We start from the raw sequence: 26765 nt of genomic DNA, 5'->3' as shown, positions 1-26765 counted from the left end.
ACCCAGTGACTACAGTGTCTTGCGTACAGAGAGACACAAAGACATAAAATATCAGAATTTGCAAGCAGAAATGAAAGCAATGTAGAAGAAAGATACTCGGTTCCAATAGTAGTAGGAGCAACGGGTCTTATAAAAAAGAAACTACAATCGTTTTTAGATGTGTTACACATACATGCATGTCCATACGAATTGCAGGAGTTGTCATTACTTGGCACACTGCAGGTGCTACGAAGAGCACATCTGGCTGACAAAGACTGAAACAATACTAATTTCATGAACTTTAATCATACTTTCACTTGGGAATGGGGGTCCATTCCTGTCATGGTATTAGAAACCCAAAAGATTTTGAGAAATTAAAAAAAAAGAGAGAGAACTCAAATGGCCTCAGAAACCTTAGATCCACAGAGCCAGAGGGAGGAAATCAAGCTGACGAAGCCGAAGCATCAAGGCGAGAACTCAGTGCTGAAGGAATGAAGCCTAAATGCATTTGTGCCTTAAGAAATGAACAATCAGCTGCTGCAAGTATGAAGCTTTTGGTCTGCTGACTGAGTTGGATGACTGAGTCGATGAAGCCACCAAATGGGCTTTGGAGGTTCTTCTGGGATGCAACAATTCCACTGATTGAATCTGCACTGGAGAAACTCAGATCACAGGCAGTGAAGGGAAGGACTAAAGCGAGAATTTTGGCGGTGTAGATAGAGACAAAAGGCAACCTAGCCTAACCCCAAAGCAGCTCCCTCTGGCAGAAAGGGACTGGGGATACTCACTATCAGAGAAGAAGCCCTACCCGGAATTTACATCAAAGGCAACTGGCTCCAAGATGTCAAAACAGACAGCGGAGCCTAAACCACCGGCGGTCTTGAGACCTTTGGATCCAACGGACCAGAAAGTGTAGCACAGTAAGAAGCCGAAGTGGATCTTTTACGATCCTCATTAGTAGACCTGGGATCCATGGACCCATGCCTACAATTTTGAGTAGACTTCTGTCTCTTGCTGGAAGAAACAGAACTGCCCAAAAAGAACAGGATTTTCAACACCAACTTTTCTCTCCTCTCATTAATGGTCAGAGAGCTGAAGCCTTTGCAAATGAAGCAAGGCAACTCCAGGTGGACAGCTCCAAGACAGTAAACACATTTATCATGAGCGTCCTGTGAAGGGTACTAATGTACACACTTCACAATGTTTTTCCATCCCCTTCGGATCCATAACAAAAACTTACACACATAAAAAAAGTAATGAAAGCCTATGACACAAATAAAAGTACTCAACTACTCTACTATTATAGGAACAAACCAGTAATAGTAATCTATTAATAAACTCACGAAAGCTATAAACACTACAAACACTGTTGGTGGGAAAAGCCTGAGCACTATACTAAACCTAACCTACACTACGTAATCTACCTAAATCTATGTATCACCTAAACCTAACACACACACACACACACACACACACACACACACACACACACACACACACACACACACACACACACACACACACACACACACGGAGCAAAAGAACTCTCAAAAATAGCCAAAAAGGATACACACCTGGACAGCAATGGCCATAGCTGCTGTTCAGGAGTGGCATCAAACTACACCTGAGGTTCTCTAGGTTAAGCAAGACCCCCATCCATGTAAAGCAAAGCTCCTCCCTGACCCAATTCAAGTGCAACCTGGACAACTGAATGGGGAACAGGAAGTTCATCCCTGGTTTGGCACCCACATCTCTAATGGACATGTAAATGTTTCATCTCCTATGCTCCTGCTTAAACTTAGTAGGGATACCAGAACGTATTAGAGATTTGGGATGAATGGCTAGGCTTAAAAAGTCCCTTATGGTGATCAGCCTAGTAAACACCTATTCACCTATGAACACCTTAGTTAACAGCACAAAGTAACAGCAGCAGACATTGGGGAGAAAAATCCAAAGGAGGACTTGAAAAGGCTGATGAAGAGGGCAGAAGGGTGGCAGTTGAGACTCAATTCAGACATATGTAAAGTTCTGCACTTTGGTCACTACAACCATGGTGTGAAGTATCAGCATTTGGGAGTTCAAATGATGGCAAAAGAGCAAGAAAACAAGCTCAGTATGAACCACCAGGAGCACAGTGAGAGGAATGGCAACAGCAAACAGAAGGCTGGGAGTATTCTCAAGGGACAAATGCCAGAAGCAAAGAGGTAAGTGCTTCTGCACTACCACGCCTTGGTTAGACCATACCTCCAGTACTGCATACAGTTGCAAAAGCAAAACAAAATGAAGGAAAGCAGCATGCTGGAAGACGTCCAACAGAAAGCAAACAGAAGGGTTTATGAGTTGCAGGGAAAGGGATATATTAAGAGAATCTACAGGAGGCAAGCCTTTCTCATTAGAGACCAAGAGAGGCAGACAGGACATGATATGAGGTGTACAAATGCAAGCAAAGGAGATTGGTAGAGATCTTCCTGAACAGGAAGGACAAAGGGGCGATAAACCAGAGATGCAGGCAGCAGTCTGTAAGGGCTACCTACTTAGTGGATTTGTGAATGTACTTCCACACAGAGAGAGCTGGTGACTAGTGAACTGGACTACTGGAATGGGTGCTGGATAGGGAATCCAATGAGGTATTCAAAAGAGCAAGGTAAAGGTTGGGAAAGGATGAGCAGGTATGTAGAGATGGATAGGATGCAATGTTAAAGCTACTTAAAAGGAAGATTAGACAGGTTTGTCTCTTTCCTGTCACCTTCTGCCATCAAGCAATTGTAATGTAACAGCATCAGGAGAATCATAGCCGGTTTCTTGAAAGTCACCTAAACAATGAAGTGACCTTTACCTAAATTTATTTTCAGTACAGCCAGAGGTGTGCCTGACATTTAACAGGTCAGAAGTAGTGCTACTCACTGTGATTCTTCCTTCTATTAGTAAGTTGCCTACCTTCCTTACCAGCTATGCCAGAGCACTGCACAAGCTTTGGTCTCTCTGACAAACTAAATACCAAATTAAGACAACCAGCTCTGTCTGAGGCCCCTGCTTGTGCAGGAAAAACAGCACACAACAGCGGGTTTTCCGTTGTCTAAAAGAGGCTAAAGACATGAGAGAAAAAGATCCATAGTGGTTAGTCACCTAGTTGCCAAATGATTGCAAAAGGTACAAATCTCAGGCCAGTACTCATCCCACACCCCAGAATTTCTGTACTTTATTTTTATTTTATTTATTTTACATTTGTTGGCCGGGCTAGTCTAACTGGATATATGTCCATTTTCAGTAGAGGCCCGGGGAGAAAAGCTCCACATAAAATATACAACACATTAATAATTCAGTTTCAAGACATTAGACTTCAATTAAAGATACTAGTCAAACAAAACATGTGGTACAAAGTAAAAAAGCATATGTGATACAAGACAGTAGGGAAAAAAAATAAGATATCACTTAACATTTTTTTGTGTGTGTGCCCCCCCCCCCTTAGCAAATCACTAAGGGAAGGAAGTATTTAGAAGGATGAGGAGATTCAAGACAAAGTTATTAAGTAAGGAGCAGCAGGAGAGAGTAGTTTAAGAGAAGAGAGTTGGGAGAAAATTGGTTGAGGGGTAGATTCTCAGAGCGACAGGGGAGAAGTTCAATTGTATATCTTGGGAAGAATAAGTCTGTCATAGAGGAAGTGGACTTTAAGAAAAAACTGAATAGAGGTGGAAAGGCAAATGAAAAAATAAATAATAAAGATAATTGGATGAGAGAATATTAGTCTGGGTTAGTACATGGACATAGCCAATGGCTAGTTAGGAATACTTTACGTTTCTTTTTGAAAAGTGTAGTAGAGGAGAGAGGGGTAAGTTCAGAGGGCAGTAGGTTCCAGCTTTTACCCACTGCATTAGAGAAGAAGGAGTCACCTGCTTTATTGTAGGGTTTATGTACAGAAACCAGTAGTTTGTGGGCGGAGCGTAGATTTCTAAGATTGTTATATGGGGTGATGAGATTTGGGAGAATTGGTGTTTTACCTGTATAATAAATAATTTTGTGGGTAATAATTAGTTGTTGAAATAAAATCTGATTGTGCAGTTCAAGCCAACCCAGTTGTTTCAGATTTTGGCAGTGGTGGGTTATAAAGGGGGAGCCAGTAGCAAATCTTGCTATGCTATTATAGGAGATTGCAAGATTGTTGAGGTTAGTTTTAGATAGATTGGTGTACAAAGGAGAGGCATAAAAGAGAGTAGAGATAAGGTGGGTATGGGCAATAGTAGTTCTGGCTGAGGGAGTGAGGAAGGGTTTGATTTTGTAGAGGGAGCCTAGTTTACGGTTAACTGATTTTATTGTGGAGTTCATATGAGCATCACAGTTAAGGCTGTTATCAATAGTGACTCTTAAGAGTTTGGTAGAAGTGTCAGGAGAAATGACTATGCCATTTTTGGATTTGATAGAGAAGTGAAATGGGGAAGATTTTTGTGTAGGAGTAAATATTAGAAGTTTAGTCTTTTTTGCGTTGAGGAGGAGACTACCAAGTAAAAACCAATCTCCTTCAAGATCAAAGACATTTTGGGTAATGGACTTCAGTTCAAAAAGCCCTGTAGCTGAGGATATTAATGTGGAATCATCATCGTATTGTATAGTTACGGCTTGAGGGATACTAATGGAGAGATCATTTATAAAGATGGAAAATAGAAGAGAGCCTAAAATAGATCCTTGTGGTACGCCAAGGGCGAAAGGAAGAGGGGCAGATAAAGTGTTTTCCCAAAGCACTGCTTGTTGCCTGTTATCGAAGTAGGACTTGAACCACTGTAGTGCTTGAGTATCTAGTGAGAGGGGCTTGAGAAGATTCAAGAGTAGCTGATGGTTAACCATGTCGAATGCTTTTGAAAGATCAATAAAGATAGCAGAGGACAGTGTGTAGTTGTTACGGGTTTTTGTTAATGTGGTCAGAAAATGACAGGAGGGCAGTAGTGGTGCTATGGAAGGGTCGAAAGCCATGCTGATAGTTGGCTAGTAGGCCATTTTGGAGAAGGTGGTATAGTAGTTGTCGATGGATACATTTTTCCATGACTATAGCTATGGGTGAGAGTAGGGCAATAGGACGATAGTTGGAAAGTTCAGTTGAGTTGCCACCCTTATGTAGAGGGATAATGTGTGAAACTTTCCAGATAGATGGGTGTTAGAAAAAATGTGTATTTGAATATATGAGAAATGCTAGTTTAAAAGCAAAGTAGTATATAATGCATTTTATTCTATTAATCATATAACAGTACAGATTAACTCATGTGTAAATGTAAGTAGTTTTGAAACTGCAGTGTGGCTTGAAGCAAAGCTGATCCTTGACCCTGGCAGAGTGCTAGCTTAGCAAGTTTTAATGTTTATGCTTTTCACAAGCGATTATCTGCTGGGTCAGGAAATTAAATGTGTGAAATAATGAAATCTTATGCTCTTTCCTGTTGGAATGATTTGACCTTGTATGTGTGTTATTGAGATAGCACGCAGCTGTGTGAGAAAGTGTAACAGAGAACAAAGACGTGTATTAAAAGACTGAAGCTGCTATTGTATTTGAACTGATATGAAAACCTTGAAGAAGTAACTTTACAGAAAAACATTATGTCTGACCAGCTGGATAGCAAGGCCGTATTGTATCTAGAGGAAAAGTTTTTTTTTTAAATATACAGCATCAACAGCTTTATGAATAACAGATTGTAAGCTAAAAGTGATGTAGATGCCCTGTGACATATCCCGTCAGTAAGGTGGGCATAGCTTAAATGTTAAACCTATATAAAATTGTGTGCTTCCTGTTTCATGTCAGACAAAATTCTGTACTTGTATGTTTTTTGCCTCCTGGTGTACACTAGTAAACTTTTTATCCTGAACCTCCTGTGTATTGAAATCTTATTTTATTTAACAGTTTGGTCCTTCGCAGACGGAATTCCCTTGGCAAGCCGCAGATCAGAGCGTATCGGTGGTCGAATACTGCGCAGAAGAAGTTACCGAAATGGTTCTTCTTGCGTGAAAAGACCTCCGACTGAATTGTCGTGTAAAGAGACTGGCCACTTTCTGATCTGTGGCCGAAGCGGAACTTGGACTTTCTCAATACCGGAGGCTCAGGTAGGAAGAATTTGCCTTTTTTCTGTTTTACATCAGGGACTAGGTTACAGTATATTGTTGTCAAGATTTGATTTGCAGATCAGGGACAAAAGGAAGTACTGTATATTTGGTCATAGATCAGGGTAACAGAATAAGGTAGGCAGTTATTCTAGATACACTGTGAACAGGAATTGAGAACTTGATATCACGTGATAAAAAAGGGTTACGTAACATTTTCTTTGACATGGGTAATCAGTGCACTAAAACATCGCGAGATCCGCCCCTAACCGAAGACGCGAAATACATGCAATTACAACGTTCTGATAACGTTAGGTATTATACGAAATGGGTTAATAAATATGAATTTGATGGTAAACTAGATAAAACTTCACTAGTTAAACTCCTTAAACAGCTTAAATCTGATGCGGGAGGTCAGGCAAAAAAGCAACGCCAATTAGGCATTCCTCAGGCACACAGGTGGATTGAGGAAGCAAATCATAGAAAGCAAAAGCTGAAAAATTCAAGAACATTATTTTTAGACAAAAAGGATAATAACTTGGTAATAGCAACAGCTCCTCCTCCTCCTCCCTTGCCCCCTCCCTTACCCTTTTCAGGATATGAAGCGAGTGGACAGGCTGGTCCGCCTCCACGTTATCCTGAAGTTTCAGCAAGACCACAACCATTTGTTAGAGATCCTATTGAAACTAGGTCCCGAACACGAAAAACACATAGGGACACAGAATCATACCAAATAGAGAGAAATCTACAGGATGAGGGTGAGGAAGAAATATGCCCACTTATAGAAGTTCCAAATCCTCAGGCAGGACAGGAAGGACAGGACCCAACACTCTTAGTATATAGACCATGGACACCGGAAGATATCCGGAAGGCTACTGAGGGAATCCCCCATCCGAAAGTTAATTTTACGAAATTTTTAGAAGATTTACAAGGCATGAGGTTGAGTTACCACTTGAATGGGGAAGAAGTAGAAAAAGTAGTAAGACAAATTATAGGTCCAGATTGGCACATGATTTGTGGCACCTGGAATCCTCGTAATGCAGAGCTTAGACCACTCCCACATAGTGACGCAGAGTTAGACAACAGAGTGAAAGGTCTAACAGACCGAATCTCTGAGAAATGGAAACCTAGAGCAAACTGGACTTGCATTAATCAATGCATACAACAGGAAAATGAGACAATAGATGGGTATTATGCTAGATTATTAGAATGTTTTAATAATCATAGCGGTATGTCGGTTCCTGAGAACCAAACGAATGATTCCCCGTATGAACAACAATTAAAAAATGCATTTTTGAAAGGTTGCATTGCTCCTATTAGTAGCTTCATTACGAAGCATATGATAGACCATCGAACAGGGAGGCTACAAGCCTTACTCGAATACGCTAGACATGCTGAAAGACATTTTAATAGTAAAAAGAAAAAGTAGGCGCAAGTCTTCACTGCTGAAGACGGAGCTGAAGTGTTTGTATTACAGTCAGATAAAAAGGGCAAGAAGAATGCCCAGGGGAACAAACAGTCTGACAAACGATCAGAAGATTTTGAAGAGAGGAAAAAGAGAGGTGAATGCTTCAAGTACGGGAAAAAGGGACATCTAGAAAGGGATTGTAGGCAAAACAAAAAGGTAATTACAGAAGATAAGGGAGATGAGGACTGACTATATGATAGTGAAGATACATCATGTGAAAGTCAGAAATCATCAGGAAAAGTTAATAAACAAAAAACAAATGTAAATGTGATAGAAGGAGTAGAGGAAGTGCAAGTACCTATGGAGGATGAAGAAAGTGAAATTTTGGACTTAGCATTATTGAGCCCAGAGCTCTACTTAGCAGATACGAAACCGGAAGTTACACTTCTGGTGGAGGGAAGGGAAGTCAAATTCCTGTGTGACTCAGGAGCGTCACGGACTTTGATACACCCCTCCAAATTACCAGAACATTCAGAATCACCTGATTATATACTAGTAAAAGCCGCAAATGGACAGCTATACAGGGAACCACTTTCCCATGATATAGCAATAACTGACCCTGTTTCAGGTATGACCCAGAGAAGTAAAATTGTTGTTTCTGCAAAATGTCCAGTAAACCTATTGGGCAGAGACCTTATGCAGATATTTGGCATAGCAGTAGTTCCATCTGTACAAGGTATGGAGGTACAGAGACAAATGGATACCTTTGTAGTGCGATTGGAGGGTGAAACTTTTTACTGGTACAGCAAGGACCTAGTCACGACTGGTCCAGGGGCAGTAACCGAGGAACTGATGAACGTAGCCATCAGTAAAGCCCCCTCCCTCGACACTGATCGACAGCATTTGTTACACTGTACTCTATACTACTGTATTACACCAGGACCTGATAGAGAGTATGAGCAAGAATTGTTTAGAAATTGTGCAACTAGATAGGTTTTGCATACTTTGTACTGGGATACTGAGGGGAACAGTGTAGTTAGCTGTTCGTTACCTCAAGAATTCCTTGCATTATATAGATCAAATCGGTTACCACATGTCAGCCTGACAAAGAACAAAAGTGTCAAATGGGCAGACTTAGGAGAAAAAGTAACAAGATGGGAGAAACAGACTGATTTAGAACTATCAGAACAAGGTATACAAAAACAAAAACTGAATTGGTTGACACAGACACATCCAGCTGTACACTTGCAATCTAGCGGGGACAGCTGATTAGTGTTCTTATTAGAAGAAGAAGAAAAGGCTTTATGTGAAATTCCAACAACTCTTTGGTCAACAGGCAAGTCAGATGTAGGACTTATTCGAACCGCAGGACCAGTTACAATTATCCCAAAGTCAGCTTTTAGACCACAAAAAAGACAATACCCTTTGAGAAAGGATGCAGAAATAGGAATTAAGCCTATAATAGAAGCATTACTCAAAGAAGGAGTACTGGTAGAATCTCCTCATTCACCATGTAATACACCCCTATTTCCTGTTAAAAAAGCAAACGGGGAATGGCGGATGGTACAAGATTTACAAGCTGTAAATAATGCAGTAATACCTAGAGCACCTACGGTGCCGGACCCACATACTTTGTTAAACGATTTAGAACCGCAACAGAAGTATTTCTCTGTGGTAGATATTAGCAATGCTTTCTTTTCAATACCTATACATCCTGATAGTCAATATTGGTTTGCATTTACATTTCAGGGTAAAAGGTACACATATACTCGACTGCCACAGGGATATTGTGAGAGTCCAACAATATTTGCACAAGAAATGGCTAGCAACCTGGCAGGGTTTACCCCACCGGGAGGTAGTCAAATTCTGCTTTACGTAAATGACATCTTGCTAGCAGCCCCCACCCAGCAACAGTGCAGGGAGGATACTGTAGCATTATTGAAATTTTTAGCAACACAAGGGCACAAAGTGAACAAAAGTAAGTTACAACTTTGGAGAAAACAAGTTAGATACTTAGGATATGTAATATCCAATGAAGGTAGAATACTAGATGAGGAAAGAAAAACAGCAACTTTGCAAGCACCTAAACCAACAACCAAGAAGGAAATGATGTCTTTCTTAGGTACAACTAATTTCTGTCGGAGCTGGATACCAAATTATGCTTTGGAATCTGCTCCACTGACTGACTTGATATATAAGACACCAATGGTAGCACAAGATATTTTACAATGGACAACAGAAGCAGAAACGACTTTCTTCAGGTTGAAGCAGTTGATAGCTTCTTCATTAGTTTTAGGACTTCCAAATTATCACAAACGTTTTTTTCAGACCGTAGATTGTAAGCAAGGATATATGACGTCAGTATTGACGCAACAACATGGGGATAAGCAATGCCCCATAGCCTATTATTCATCACAGTTAGACCCAGTGGCGCGATCTTTGCCTCACTGTGTACAAGCAGTAGTTGCAGCCGCAATGGCAGTACAGGCTTCAGCCTCAGTGGTGTTGTTCCACCCTCTCACATTGAGAGTGCCTCATGCGGTTGCAATAATTTTACTGCAAGAAAAAGTGGCATACCTTTCTCCTGCTAGACACCTTTCATGTATGACTATACTGCTGAGCCAACCTCATATGATAATTGAACGATGTACGACATTAAATCCATCAACACTACTCCCAAATCCTGCGGATGGCACACCACACAGCTGCCTGCAGGAAATTGAACAGTTAGCTTTACCTAGACAAGATCTCACAGATATGCCCTTGGATAATGCCGAGGTGACATATTACGTGGACGGCTTATGCAGAAGGGGTCCTACAGGGAAGAATCTGGAAGGATATGCAGTAGTTACAGACACTGAAATTTTAGAAGCTGAATCCTTACTACACAACTTATCTGCACAAGCAGCAGAATTGATAGCTTTGACAAGGGCATGTTATTTAGCAAAAAACAAGTGTGTGAACATATATACAGACAGTCAGTATGCTTTTTCTACAGTACATGTATTTGCACAACAATGGAAAAATAGAGGAATGATATCATCCAGTGGAAAACCTATTAATCATGCGCAATTTATTTTGGAGTTATTAGAATCTCTTCAGTTACCTACCAAAGTAGCTATTTGTAAATGTGTAGCTCATACAAAACAGCAGGATAAGATTTCAAAAGGCAATGCACGAGCTGATGCAGCTGCAAAGCAAGCAGCCTCAGACTCAGAAACTTTACTTTTAAATGAGGAATTACAACCCTCTGAGATTTTAGATTTAGACATGTTAAAAACAATGCAGACGCTTACTACAAAAGCAGAGAAACAAAAATGGGTAAAACTAGGTGCAATTCTTGAGAATGGACTGTACATTTCCAAAGAAAGAAAACCGATATTGCCGTCTAATTTATTTAGATATGCAGCTTTGTTGAGCCATGGGCAGTGCCATGTCTCAACAGGGGGGATGGTACAGTTAGTAAATCGAACATTCCAAACATATGGATACACAAACTACACAAAAAAATTTTGTGCAGCTTGTCATACTTGTAACAAGCACCATGCACAAGGAGCATTTAAAACCAAGCAAGGAAGTTTTCCTATACCACCATACCCGTTCCATACTATCTGTATGGATTTCATAGAATTGAATAAATGTGAAGGGAAAAAGTTTTGTTTAGTTATTGTAGACATGTTTTCTAAATGGGTAGATGCTTTTCCAACCAAAAACCTGGATGCAGCAACAGGGGCGAAAGCCCTGATAAAAGAAGTAATCCCTAGAATTGGCATTCCGGAAAGGATTTATAGTGACAACGGCATACATTTTGTAAACCAGACAATCCACCAACTTGGTAGATTTTTTGGTATCTCCTTAAAGAACCATTGTGCCTACCACCCACAGTCAGCAGGACTGGTGGAAAGGTCCAAGGTACCCTAAAAAGTAAGCTTAGGAAGCTAGTAGAGGAAACCCAAAAGAATTGGATATACTGTCTGCCTTTAGCATTGCTGAGTATGAGAACGGTTCCAAATGTAAAGGGTTTGACTCCCTTTGAAATGGTTTTTGTGAGAGCATATTATGTGCCTCAGTGGAAAGCTCTCATGCCTGCAGAGCAAGAGGCTGATAGTTCATTGGCTAGTTATATGAGGAAACTGTTAACAAATAAATCTGTTTTGCAGTTTAACTCTTTTTCAGATAAGGAACAGACCAGACCGGTCTTGGCTCCTGGGACATACGTTTGGGTGAAAGTGACGAAAAAAAAGAATTGGGCGAGTCCAAAGTGGGAGGGACCGTACCAGGTTCTGTTGGCAATGCCTACTGCAGTTAGAGTGGCCAAGAGGATGTCCTGGGTTCATTTGACGCATTGTAAACCGGTAAAGAACTTTCAACTTGATAAAAACTTTGCGACTGATACACAACCAGACCGAGATGGCCAAAAACAAAGCAAATAGAAATTTAGATCAACCCCAGAGATGTTGCATAATCATTTTGTTGAGTGTACATTTATTGACTGTAATTGTGACAATTTTCCTCTTGTTGTGGTTTATCCTACACAACCACACAAGTGAAAGTGGGAAGGCGTGATGAAACGTCTATAGACTGGCATCCAAATTTTAACACATACCTAGCCATGAAACGTGTATATGCAGAGACTATGAACATTTCAAATTGCTGGGTTTGTACAGCCATACCAACAGCATATGGAGGACTGATAATGTCCGCTGTCCCTTTGGGGATAAATGAGACTTGGGAGAATTTACTTTTCGATACAGGAACTGTGAGATCACAGGACAAAATAGCTTTATTTTTACCTGTCACACAGAAAGGAGTTGTATGTTTCTATAAAAATGATACCCTCCAGGTGGGCTGGAGCAATTGTAATATAACCATATCTTACCGATGTTATATTAAGAATGGTAATGGCAATACTTTTGCAATACTAATTATGACTCGTATTTGAACTCATTGAAAACAACTATGAATGACATTCGCAAAAATCCAGTTTTGTTTAAACAATTGTCAGTTATAGATCAGAAAATGTTTCATGCAGGGCTGATGCGTATTAGTACTAAAGTAGAAAACTGTTATTTTATTTGTGGGAAAAAGGCATATAAATGGTTACCTGAGAATTGGTCCGGCAGTTGTTTTTTGGGTTATTTGGTTCCGGCAATAAGACATACTGCAGAATTACCTTTGGGTAAGATACGAAACGTGAGAGAAGCAGCCCGAAAACCAGAAGGTCCAGTTGAAAAACCTGTGAATCCAGTCGGAAAGATCGAAGCTGGCTGCAAAGACCACAATTCAGTAAAAGACAAAAGCGAATTGACTCATATGGACTTGAGTCACAGTGTTATATCTTGGGCAGGAATATTCCCAGCCTATGGAGCAGTCAAATCGATCTGGGAGCTGAGGAAGTTGTCGAAACTTCTCGAAGTAATGAGTAATGCAACTTTTTCCGCCCTAGAACTGGTGACTGATGAACTGAATGCAATGAGAACTGTTGTGCTACAAAATCCGATGGCTCTTGACTTCACCCTAGCGGCAAAAGGTGGTACGTGCGCGCTTATCAAAGAAGAATGCTGTGCTTATATTCCTGACAATCATCATGAGATCAATAACCACCTAGAGGTAATTCAGCAAGTATCAGCCATGACTGAACCAGACCAAAACCCACTGACGGACTTTTTCCAGAATCTGTTTGGGGGGTGGGGTTCCATCCTAATGAATATTCTGATTGCCATTTGTGTGGGTATACTCCTAATAGGAGCATGTGTTTGCTGTGGAATTCCCTGCATGAAAAGATTAGTCAAAGATTTTATTGATGTATCTGTTACTGAAACTTTGTACCAAGATATTGAGATTGAAAGATTGATCTCAGATAACATTTTTTCTAAAGTATAGATTGAATGACTCACCTAGCTGAAAATCTTAAGTGGAAAAGGCTAGGAGATGAAATGACACTATGCATACTTCAAAATAGAATAAAAAGTATTAAGAGGGGAAAATGTTAGAAAAATGTGTATTTGAATATATGAGAAATGCTAGTTTAAAAGCAAAGTAGTATATAATTCATTTTATTCTATTAATCATACAACAGTACAGATTAACTCATGTGTAAATGTAAGTAGTTTTGAAACTGCAGTGTGGCTTGAAGCAAAGCTGATCCTTGACCCTGGCAGAGTGCTAGCTTAGCAAGTTTTAATGTTTATGTTTTTCACAAGTGATTATCTGCTGGGTCAGGAAATTAAATGTGTGAAATAATGAAATCTTCTGCTCTTTCCTGTTGGAATGATTTGACCTTGTATATGTGTTATTGAGATAGCACGCAGCTGTGTGAGAAAGTGTAACAGAGAACAAAGACGTGTATTAAAAGACTGAAGCTGCTATTGTATTCGAAGTGATATGAAAACCTTGAAGAAGTAACTTTACAGAAAGACATTATGTCTGACCAGCTGGATAGCAAAGCCGTATTGTATCTAGAGGAAAAGTTTTTTTTAAATATACAGCATCAACAGCTTTATGAATAATAGATTGTAAGCTAAAAGTGATGTAGATGCCCTGTGACATATCACGTCAGTAAGGTGGGCATAGCTTAAATGTTAAACCTATATAAAATTGTGTGCCTCCTGTTTCATGTCAGACAAAATTCTGTACTTGTACGTTTTTTTGCCTCCTGGTGTACACTAGAAAACTTTTTATCCTGAACCTCCTGTGTATTGAAATCTTATTTTATTTAACAATGGGATGGTACTTTCTTTAATGATTCTGTTTATTAGGATTGAAATAGGATAAGCAATAGCTTTGGCTGTTATTTGAAGATACTTAGCAGGTAAGAGGTCAGCTGAAGGGGTAGAGGGTTTGAGTTTCTGAAGGAGGGTACAGATGAGGGATGTGGGGATGGGTTGGAGTTGAAAAGTGGGTGGAGAGGTATGGGAGGATGGGAGTGAAATAGAGGATACCGGGGGTAGTGAGTTAGCAAGAGACTGGATAGCTTCAGTAAAGAAGTTATTAAAGGAGTCAGTAATATGTTTGGGGGTGTCTTGAGTTAGAGCAGCCTGGATGGAGTCCATTGATTCCTGACCAAAATTTCTGAGGATTTTGTTGGTTAGCTTGTTGAAGTTGAAAGAAAAATTTTTTTTTGCCTAGTAGTATAGACGTTTTAGTAGAGTTTCTGAGCTGCTGAAATTTTAAGCGCTCCGATGGGTCTCTGGAAGAGCGCCATTTGGCCAAAAGTTTGTTTCGTAGCAAGATTTTTTTGTTTAGTTTTCTTTGTGAGCCAAGGTGCAGTTTTGGTGCTATTCCTAAGGGGCAAGGTAGTCTAGGATTTCAAGGAACTTAGTACTGAAGTATGCCACTGCTTCATCTAGTTGGAGCTGTTTTAAGGGTGGCCAATTACAAACTCTCAGTTCATTTTGGAAGTGTTCAGGGTTAAAAATGTTTATTGGAGCGAGTAGTTCTGAAGGTTGTAGGGCTTGGTGTGTAGGTCTTTTGTCTAATTAAATAGGTTAGTGAGTGATCACTAATGTCATCAGGGAGGATTCCTGCCATATAGATTGGGGAGCGAGTATTTATAAGGATCCAATCTAGGGTGGAGTCTTTGTTAGTGGGTTTATGAATTCTAGTAGGTAAGGTGATAGTTTGAGAGAAGCCATGTAGGTTTATGTGGATGGTAGGGTTATCAGAATTGCAGGTATTCCAGTCGATATTAAAGTTGCCTAGTATAATGGTTTCTTGAGGAAAGTTAGTGGACAGCCAGCTTAGGATATTTTCAAGGAAGTTGATATTTCCCGGGGGAAGATATGAGCAGAAAATGTATATGGACTTACAAGTGTTTAGTTATAGTTTCAGAATTGGTATCAGATGGAGGGTATGTATCAAGTAGTGTAATTTGGAGCCCTGCTTTGTATATTAAGGCTGTGCCCCCTCCCTTCTTGTGAAGGCGATCTTGTCTTAAAATACTATAACCTGGAGGGGTAGATGGTTTTAACCATGTCTCAGTTAAACATAGAACATCAAAGTTATGTACATCCAGTAGGGCATGAAGGTGTGTTACTTTATTATTAATACTGTGAATGTTTAAGTGGTCTAGGAAGACGAAGCTAGGAGGCCTTGTAGGGGTATTAGGGGGAGACGGTATGGTTGGGAAGGTGGGGCTGTTATTGATAGGGCCAGGGTTGGGGTGAATGCCACCATCCAGTAGGAGGTGAAGGTGTAGTCTATATGTGTGAATAAGAGAAAGATTTAGTATATTATGTGTTCTCTTAACATGGTAGTGATAGGTAATATGGGAGACTCTATGATACTGTGGGAGGAAATAGTTGGTGGTAGATGTTATGTTTATGTGTTTCAAGGTGGATGGTAGAGCAGGAAGGGATGTTTGTTTACAGGGTTGGCAGGAGTTAGAGTAATGAAGATGTTCATAGGCAGTTAAGAAGTAGGGAAGGAGAAAGAAAGGAAGAATTGAGAAGAGAAGTAGGGATCTGAGGTAAGGTGATATGGGTAAAGGAGACATGATGCTGAAGAAGTTGGGAGTGGAGTGTAGGAAGGTGAGGTAGTGTAATTTAGCAGGATGAGTGATGAATAAGATGGAAAAATTTAATGTGTGATGGGATGCGATTTGATGATGGAGGAAGTGGGAGTGGTTAGAGAGGTATAAGAATAGATGCAGTGGGGGTTGGTAGGATTTATGTAATGTGGAAGGAGGAGGAGTGGTGAATAAGATGGAAAAACTTTAATGTGTCATGGGATGGGATTCGATTTGATGATGGAGGAAGTGGGAGTGGATAGGTATAAGGATAGATGCACGGGGGTGGGTGAGATTTTGGGGTAGGGTAGGGGAGCGGAGTGAGCCCACAGGGCGAATGGAGCAAGAAAAGCCAAGTGAGGAGGAAAACTGGTAAAAAACAATCAGTGGAATGCTGACTATTAGAGGTGAGTTTAGGCAGAGGTAGTTAAAGGAGGTGATAGGTTTAATAATGGTCAGAGGAGGTAGGGTAGTTAAGTGAAGTACAGTGAATATAAAAGGTTAAAGTGGGTCTACAATGTAATAAGTAATGTAAAACAATTTCCTAAGAATTACTAATGTGAATCGGTAGGAAAGATTTAGCTGGGAAAAGGGTGCCATCTAGAGGGCAAAACTATCCAGCTACAGTGGTTCTTGGAAGGTAAAGAGTAGATCTGGTAGTACAGGACAGAAATAGTGAAGCCAAGAGGGGGGGAGGGAAGAGGTGTAAGGCTGCTGGTTGTCCTGGCAGAGAAGGATAAAATATGCATTAATTATCTAGGCAAAGTAACATTAGCATATAGCAGATAACATACTTTCTTGATTCCTTGAGGGGGTGAGTTTGGGGAGAGGTTAGCCTCTATTACTAGAATAGGAAGAGAGAGCAGGTGCAAATTTTAAAATAGAGAGTCCAGGTCGTCAGGTAGGGTAGTTGCAAGAAACAATGGCCATGCCATCCAACACAATCCATCTGTCCCAGAAAAGGATGTTGCTAGAAAGTGTTCATTATACACAGTTCTAGCCAAATCAAAAGTACAGATACAAGACTGGAGCACGTGTACTTCGATGGATTACGGCTAAACTAGACCCTACGATGAATGCCCCAGCCTGGGCAGAGGTTCAAAACTCTGTACTGCAAGTCCTGTAACTGCAAAAATGTAAATGCAATTTATATTAAGGGAAAAATAGCCTCCCTTCATCTATACAGTGGGGAACGGATTCCCACCCACACCCATGACAACTTACATATATTCATTTTGCACCACCTTGCATGGTGAGCTACACCTATATTATTTATATATACTAACGCCAAGATTGTTGTACCTTGGGAGGGGGCCTCCATAATACAGGAATTATGAACTTAGTATGTAACTAATGTAATCATTTCCTCTTAAAAGCACATAAAGTTTTGCTACACCCTTCCTTAAGTTATAAAAAGAAACCCCTCAAAACATGGCAGTGACCTAATAATCAGGTGATTTCCACTACCCCTAACCAGGCAAAGAATAATATCAGACAGTTCAAACCATCAGAAGAGCACCATAAGATTAAAGTACACAAAAATGGCAAGAGCAAGGACTTTCAAGTCATCAAACTAACAGAAGGGGCAGGATTTGGCCTGCCAATCAGTGCATGTGCACTGTAGGTGAGTTGGACGTTAATACTGCAGGCCCTGCTTTAGCACTATCCTATCCAGCTACTATAGGACTGGGAATTTAGGGCATACAAAAAATAGTCAAGCAGATAAATAAGATGGTGCATTGGTGCCAATCCACAGTCCCCCAACCGGGAAACAATTAGCTCTCTATTTTCACGCTGTCACTCCTTCAAAGGGAAGCCGCTGGACAGAGGTGGTAAAAGCCAGACCTTGCGCACACTGGAATGAGGAAGGCTTGTTTAATGTTTAAGCTCCACAGATGGTCTGAGCAACAATGAGGGACCACAAGCAGAAATAATACAAAAACTATAAACAAAAATACAAACACAAAAATAAACTCTCCAAGTATTGTGTAGAACTGCTTGTGCTCATGCTCACAGTTAATCTGTTTATTTCTGACATTTACAGTTGCACTGAAAGTTTTTTTTTTTTTTTTTTTTTTTTTAAGAAATGCAATTTATTTTTTTAATGAGAATGACAAATATACTTTTCTAAGAGGACCATGCTTTTCCAAAATAATATTGTGGTCTACCTTTTAATGGTGAGAAATTTGCTATCAACAAGATCTTGCTTGTCTTTAACTTGGTGAACATCTGACAAAATCTTTGAAACTTCCTGCTGTCGTAGTTTTACTTCATCTGATCGGCTCACAGACACCTGTCAAAAAGAATATGTTGTAAAAGTTAGTGCAATGTACTCTTCTGTTAAACCCATCACTGTCAGTTTGTTGCCTGGAAGTCTTAACACACAAAGGCTATCCTACTAAAGACAATGATAAAATATAAATAAAAAGATGCATCTGAGATGAAAAATACACTACTGCTAAATAAAACCTTTTAGATACTTTTTACTTTATTCAACACTTTATTTTAAGCATACACAAAAATAAATATCCCCAAGTAAATGTAGATGGGGGAACTCAATATGACAGAATACATTTGTAGTAGACATCTGTTTAGTCGATACTATTTGTTCAACTAAGCACATGGTCAACAGGTATGCGAGATCACACAATTCCAGGGCATGGGGAATATGTTCTTTCCCCGGTATTCTGAATGTGTGATCTCGGAGTTAGTGTATATAATCCGTGGGAGAGAAAGGATCACAGTCGCTCTGCAATGGTCTGCCTTCTGAAGAAATTTGTCAGTCAGGGAAACTGAAGGATGTGTGTATAGAAGACCCAGGGGCCAAGCATAGTAGCTGTTCCATTTTATGCTGAAGTAAAGCATCCCTGGCCATAATTAGAGACACTCTCATGAGGGCAGTGAGAAGCCAATCATCCAGGTATAGAAAGACACAAAAACTCTGCAGCCGGAGCCAGGCTGCAACCACTGCCATGCACTTGAACACCCGGGGTGGGTGTGGTGGTAAGACAGAATGGCAGTGCTCTAAACTGGCAATGACTGGCCTCCCCCTGGAAGCACAGAAACCTCCTGGAGCACCTCTCTATCTCGATATGATGGTAGGCATCCTTAAGGTTACTGAGCACATCCAATCATCCTTCCTCAGCAGAAGTAGGATAGGCTGCACAGTGACTATCTGGAATTTGGTCTGTTTCACAAAGGAATTCAATTTGCTGAAATCCAAAATAGGTCTGACGTTCTTGTTCTTCTTTGGTATCAAAAAGAACCTTGAGTAGACCCCAGATCCTCATCAGCTTTGTGGGACCTCCTGGATGACCCGATTTACCAGTAACTTCTCAATCTCGATTGCTGACAACAGTCTTTGATGGGGTGGAATATCTGGGAGTGGTCTACAACCTAAATTTGGAATTTCTGAAAAAGGAATGGTATAACCTCTCTTTATGACTCTTAACACCCACACAAGCTTCTGGGTGAAGAGCCAAGTAACTCCCCAACTGCCTTCAGAGCAGGCCAGTCAGGCAACCCATTAGGACTGTTGAAAGGGCCCACTGAAGAAAGCTCTGCAGAAGCCCTGATTTTGCTAACTGCCAATGCCCAGTGGATGGCAAAGATTACAGATCCCCCCCAGCCTCAGGCAGAACACTTAGAAGGAGCATCCTGGGAAGGCTGTTGCATATTCTACAAAGACATTTGCTCCCCTTCTGATTCCTTGACAAGGTTTTCTGAGTGTAGCAAATGCACTCCTATGGCAGACAGCATTATTCCATTTTACTTGTTTCTAGTAAGAGTGACTTTAGTCTTACACCCAAACAAGAAAACGCAATCGAAAGGCACCTAGAATCAGTCTGCTAAGTTGTGCAGCTGCATCCAAGTGTAGTGTCGCATGGCAATGTTGGTGTCAGCCACTCGGGATACCCCACCAGCTGTGTTAGAAATAAGCCACAAGGAGATGTTGATAATGGAGTGAACTGAAGAGTAAACAGCTGAGTCTTCACTGTCTTTTAAACCTCTGGAGACTGCTGTATCTTAATATTCTTCGACACTTCAGCCATAAGGTCACACTCAAGCCTTGTCAAGAGGGATAAGTAGTAGACTGCCCTTAAAGCAAATAACTATGATGCATAACAGTGATTCCCTAGATGGTTTAAAGCCTGAGATTCTCTGTTCGGGAGATGGACTGAGGAACTCTTCACAGAGATTTCCTTCTTTGTGGCAGCTGCCACCATGATCACATCCAGGGTCGGGCCCTTACTCCAGTACAGTCGATCGTTGGGAGGAGCAAGAACTTTATCAGGCATTTTAGCATTCCTTCCAGCCCTCTGAGACACAAGAATTACAAGCGCATCACGCAGGAAAACCACCCACGGTGTGAAGGGACCCACATAAAAGGCTTCCAAAAATAATGACAGCTTTTAGAAGGGGCTTTAGTGGTCCAGCCCCCACAGTGGTGAGGAAGCTCCAAAAGATCTCCAAAGGAGGCCTCATTGTGCGATCAGTATCCTCAGTGAGGATCGTCGAACCCAACCCTGAAACATCTGCCTCACTGCTGAGACCAAGGCAGGAGTCAGAGCTGAACACAGCCAAGCCACTGGATCCAACCCTGAAGAAGGAAACATGGTCAGGCCCAAGGACCTCAGATCCAAAGGGCCCAAGGGAGGAAACCAGAGTGACAGAGCCAAGGTTCCAGGAAAACGTCTCAGACCTCAAAGGATAAGACCTAATTGCATCTGAGTCTGCAAAAAGGACTTCATCAGCTGCTCCAAGTCTGAAGCCTTGAAGCTACCACTGACCTCAATAAAAGAGTGGATGAAGCCATCGACTGGGTCACATTTATGTAACTTTTAGCTGAAGAGGTCATGAACAGTGATCATGTGTGGTGAAGAGGCTGGAAAGGAATGGATGCCAGATTTCTGATGTTTCTATTGGGAGTCTAGAGGTCACAGGGTCATAAACAATGGTCAAGTTAGGGTAACAGCTTAAGACACACCCCTTACTTAAAGATGAATAGATGCTATATTTTCATTAAGTTAAGATACCTGCAGTACCTTCTTGGCTGAAAACTGTGCACAGCAAGATGTCAAAGACAATACAAGTACAAAGAAGGCAAAATATTTAACTGAATCTGAAATGGACCTTGGCAAAAAATCTATTTCAGTCTTGTTATCCAGTGTAAAAGTAGTAAATAACTGCTCCTAAATCAGAGTACCAGAGATAAGGCCACAACTCCACTAACCATAGTAAATCATTAACATTAGAGCAATCATGACATAACACAACATGAACATAGAACAACCAATGTTTGTAGTGAGACAGAAAGTGAAGATGAATGTGGAGAGGAGGCTAGGCTTACAGAAAGCATATAATAAGGTCTCAATAAAGTGCAGTGAGGCAACCAGCTTTGCATCTAAACCCTGTCCCCTGGAATTTTGTACTACTTGTTTCTGGATCCAAAAGTACAAATGTCTGTTAAAATAACGTTTTGATAACCACTCTCTATGGGTGTTGAAGCCGCTCCTTCCATCTTGCCTTCCAATTATAAATACAATAATGCAGAGGTCAAGCTGTAAGAACCTACATGACTTACACCACATGTCAAAAAACCACTCAAAGAATTTACATTTTGGTAACCCTTCCTACTCCAATGCAACATGCACTGGTCCTTCCTGCCGCTCCAAATTTTTTGCTATAAAAGATTGTTGGTGCATTGGATATCCCCAAGATGTTTTCTAGTTTATTTTATTAAAAAAAAAAAAAACTTTTGTCGTCATCCACTATTAAATACTGAGCGATTATTTTAGTCACCAAGTCAAGCTCATCTTCTTATGCAGAGGAAAATATTTTCTCTGCTGATGTGGTTCCAACTACACAGAATACTTTTAAGGGTGTCACAAAATATGCTTAGAAACACAGAAGACGTAAGGTTTTCATACCACATCAAACTGACCAATTTCTGTATCCTCAAAGAGTGTTCCTTGTGGTCACATGGTCAAGTCTGATGTTAGTGCATCTGCTGTGGTCAGTGACGAAACCCTCAAGGTAAAGATCCTCACAACTACCACAGCCAACAAACTTTTGGTACATGTGGTATAAAGTACAATAAGGTACAAGGGACAGGACTGTTACAGTGGAAGGATTTGGCAGTCATCTGTGGTGAACATTAAGGTGTTTTTCAGGACTCCACATTTGTAGGGACTCTTGATGTTTGGATCAAAGACTGACAACTCCTTGAAATCTAATAAGAAAGCTCTAAAAAGAAGGCTACAAAGATGAGGTTTCACCCTCCACAATGCATCTACAGCAGAACACAAAGGATTAAACATAAGCCTTAATTTTGAAGATGCCCCAACAACAGAATTCTTCAATGTTCCAGCAAGGACATTGGGCCAGAAAAGGTTATTGGCATTTTCAGGGTATCCACAGACAGGTTCAGGGTGGTCAGCAGCAGTCACAACATTCCAGTCTTCCCACCCTGGACAGAAAGAGAGATCAAAAAGATTACTATCAAGGTCTAAAGAAGGGAAGTCACACCCAAAGTCTACTGACTAAAATTATTTTCCCATCACACCACTGTTACCCTAACCAGATGTTCTTCTGGGTCAGAAGGCACAAGCATGGTTGACAAGAAGAAGCTCTTTGACAAGTCAACCAGGAGGTCCTGCAACACCACTAAGAAGCTGCATACTAGTCAAGATTTTTTGGTACACCCACCACCCAAATACTAGGGTACCCATTTAGGGAGACACTATTTATTTCAATGTGCAGTAAACAAAACAAAAATTGTCTATTACCATGGCTCACTTAGAAAGAAGAAACCATAACAGTAAATAAATAAATCATTGTTGCAGAAGCGTAAACTACTTAGGATGTATCCTGTCAAGGATCACATATCTGGCCAGTATTCAAAAGCTTCTGGGTGCCTTCCATGCACACCATATGTCCAAAGCATACCTGTCAACTGGCCAGATATTTGCAGAATGTCCAGATTTTTGCCTCATATTTTTAGTCTGTTCCTCCTAAAATTTGTTGTTTTCTGGAAAATCACCAAGGACTGACATCACTAAGCAATGACGGACATTTGACTTTCAGACCTCATGTACGTCAGAAAATTCATGGTAACACAAAACTTTTTATTCTAACAACTTTCTAAGTTTATAAGAGCACTATTTAAAATCTGTCACTATTTATGAGCCATTGTCTCCCCATTATTTCTGGTTTTGTTCAGATTCCCTCTGTTAAAAAGTTCAGAGGTATGGTCCAAGAACGCGCATGGATGTGCTGGTATTAAAGCAGATACACAGGCTCTAAACACCAGACTTTTCTTGCTTCACAGAAAACAGAGGTTGTGAGTCTAATGCAAAGGACAAAGGTCCATTTATGGATACTTATGTACTATTAAAAGAAAAAAGGAAACAGATATAAAGCAATCCAACCCTGACCAAAGGAACAGAAGAGAAACAGGACCTAGTATGAGACCTAAAAGGAAATAAATGTGAAGTGGGAAGGAAGGAGGGTATTAGTACTGCAACAGTGACACAGTTGAACATCTCCTATTATGGTAAGTTACTTTCACAACTGTACTGTGTTCATCATTACACCACTGCTGCAATAGCCTAAGCTATACGGTGCAATTACCAAACATTAGACACCTACAGAGAAGGAATGGTAGGAATCCAGAAGCCACTGTAGAACAGTCCTAGCAAATCCTGCTCTTGTTAGAGGAGAAGAAATTGGTCATTTAGTGCTTAGCAAAGGTGTGCACAGAAGACCAAGTTGCTGCCTCTAGAACACTTTGAGTTCATCCCTTTCCAAAAATCTCTAAAAGTAACCAAAACCCTGGAAGAGTGTGTTCTGACTTACTGAGGAAGAGACCTTCCATGGTGAGACTAACAAAAATGGATAGCATGGGATAATCGTTGGATGCTGTCCATTTTAGGATTGGTTGTCTTTTATTCTTACTTTCAAGTTTCAAGTTTCTCAAGTTTTTTTGTCCTCTCAAATTTTTATCAGAGTTACCTGTGGACATCCAGAGTGTGAGGATCCCCCTCTCATTTTCTGGTTCAAGAAAAAAATACAGGGCGATGAATATATTGATTTAAAGTAAATTCAGAAACTACTTTAGATATGAAAGAAAGGTTAGTTTGTAAGGTTACCCTGTCCATATGAAAGATAAGATAAAGTTATGTCATGATGAGTGCTTGAACTCGGATACATTCCTAGCTGAAGTGAAAGCAATGCATAAAACTATTTTCCACATCAAGAATTTTAAATTCGATCAACGAGATGGTTCAAAAGGTATAAGAATAAGCTTTTCTGAATCAAAGTTAAGATTCTGAGGAGGAGCCACCAGTTTTCTAGATGAATGTCTTTATGGTATCCCCTTCCAAAATTGCTCTACCCCAATAAAGTGAGGAAAGAGGTGGGATCTACAGGCAGACAAGCATACATGGCAGAAAGATGAATCTTAATAGATAAGAAATATCAGGTAAGAGCAATTCACATAGATGCTGGAGAACCACAGAGGCTTCAACCTTGAATGGGTCATATTCCTTCTTGTGGCACCAGCAACAAAATATTTCTTCCATTTAGCCAAATTAGATTTTCTAGTATCATATTTCATAGCCTCCTTTAACACCTGCTGCATATCCACAGAAAAAGGTGCCTAAGGGGGGAATCAAAATTCTACTGTCCACGCAGTCAGATGAAGTTTTTGTAATTTGGAGTGAATCAGAAATCCCTTGTTCTGTATGAGCAGATCCATTCTGTGGAGATGTTTGTGGCAGCTGACATTGGCCATAGTCATGACAGCGGACAACTATTTTTACCCCTATGCAGACAAGCTACGATAGCATGGGAACTGGCAACTCGGGACAATCTATCTCTTCAAGCTGTTTGTATTCTGTCAGAGCAGAACATAGTGGCAGACTTTCTGAGCAGATCCAAGATAAATCCCCAAGAATGGAAGTTACACTCCTGGGGGCTTCCAGGATATTATCCATCTGTGGGGAATTCCCCAAATAGATCTGTTTGCCTCCATTCACAACAGACAATCAAAGAAAGTCACTTGCAGAAAGGCTTTAAAGACAGACACCTTTTCCTTCTCTTGAACATGGATGTTCCTTTATGCCTTTCCCCCTTTCCTATGATAAATGAAGTTTTTTTTAAAGATCCAAAATGACTTCAGAAATAATCTTGGTAACTCCCTTTTGACCCAGACAACATTGGTTCCCCCTTGTTTTCGGTGGTTATCAAAAGAGGTCCCGGAGTCTACAAATGGTTCAAAGTCCTTAGAGTATTTATCAGTGCCATCATGTATCTGAGGTTTATATGTTTTTCTTGAAATGGTCTCAAAGACCTTGTACTTGATTCCCTTGGCTATAGCCATTCAATGAAAATCTGTAGCATCCGTGTTTACAGACTGGAATGGGGTAGTAGAGAAACTGGAAGATGTCAATTCAAAACATTTGCTCTATCCACCAAAATAGTTCTTTCTTGACAACATATAGTAGATGGATTTGAAAACAAAGAGGATACTGGTTCTGGGCCCAAATTGATTAGAGAAACTGCTTTTCTCATATGTTGGTGAAGCCATGGTGGTGCAGTGGTAGCGTTGTAGCCTCACAGCAAGAGGTTCTCCCATTCAATTCTCGGCTGGAGAGCTTTCTGTGTGGAGTCTGCATGTCCTCCCCGCAGTCGAGTGGCATTCGAAAGACATGCGTGAATGGGCGTGCCTTCGTTGAACCTTGGGCATCGGGATGGCACCTCGGCACCATAAAAATCTACTGCCAATCATTAGCGGATCGGAGTTCTGCTGTGGTGACTCCTAACCTGAAAAAGCCAAAATAAGAACAAACAATCTAGCCAGTGGGATCATTAGGACAGTGGAAGCCATATATCATGAAATACTAAGATATTGCCTTGTTCCAGTTATTGACTGCTGAGAAAACTAAAAAGTTATACCTGGTAAAAGATGTTTTTTTTTTTGGTTTTGTATTTATTAAAAGGAAAATAAGCCATCATCTGTGAAGTGTCTAGGAGGCAGCTTAGAAATGTTACACTGTGAAAAAGACTAAGATATTATTTCTCCAGACTGAGACGGAAACCTGAGTTTTGAAACAAAGTCCTAACAAAAAGGAGATAATTTAATAAAGGTGTTAAAAAAAGAACTATCACTTCAGACACAGACAAACATACATTAACAGGAAAGGAAAAACATTTTAACATTTTTCCATTTAAATACAACCAACATCGCATATAGCTTCTTTGCTACAACCATCAGTCCAACATTACAAAAAAAATTGCTGAATTCCTTCCTGCCTTCCCTTAAACCTCACTCCCTCTTCTCCTGAACATTATTATGCATGTATTGTTCCAACAATTTCCATTTACTTCTATGTAATTTATTCCTTCCTTTTTCTTTTAAGAAGATTTTTATTAAATTAACACATTTACAATATATAAACAGAAAGAGAAAAAGTCAATATCACATCGTTATACAATGATAGGAATACACTGATTCATCAATTAATACATTAAGAGTCTTGGTATTTCAATAGCAACAGTTAAAGGTTATCCCAACCACTAAAAGTCTTAGTATGATTTATAGATCTTATTCCGATCACTTCTTTTTCAGTTTTACATAGTATGGTTGTTAAAACTAAGAATTTCTTTGAATGTAGGAACCAAGTTCAATTTTCAATTTTTTTGTAATAACTTTTCTAGCAACTGCCAAGAGAGCTCCAAACATTTTTTTGCTCTTTGGCTTTTACAGATACAGGAAGTAGAGCAATCATTAGT

At 40.3% G+C, this 26765-nt stretch overlaps 1 protein-coding gene across 1 annotated transcript in view; it reads right to left on the bottom strand.

Moving 5' to 3' along the window:
* The window catches only part of LOC122787314 (heat shock factor protein 1-like), a 592645-nt gene that overhangs the window by 441681 nt on the left and 124199 nt on the right, over nt 1–26765 (bottom strand). The window contains exon 4 of the mRNA XM_044053959.1: nt 18140–18264. Within this exon, the coding sequence (XP_043909894.1) occupies nt 18140–18264 (125 nt within the window). The remainder of the gene's footprint in view (nt 1–18139; nt 18265–26765) is intronic.

The sequence above is a fragment of the Protopterus annectens genome, chromosome 13.part0 (assembly GCF_019279795.1).
Source record: "Protopterus annectens isolate FY-2018-M chromosome 13.part0, PAN1.0, whole genome shotgun sequence".
In the NCBI taxonomy this organism is placed as follows: domain Eukaryota; kingdom Metazoa; phylum Chordata; order Ceratodontiformes; family Protopteridae; genus Protopterus; species Protopterus annectens.
This window is presented reverse-complemented; position numbering and strand designations above follow the sequence as displayed.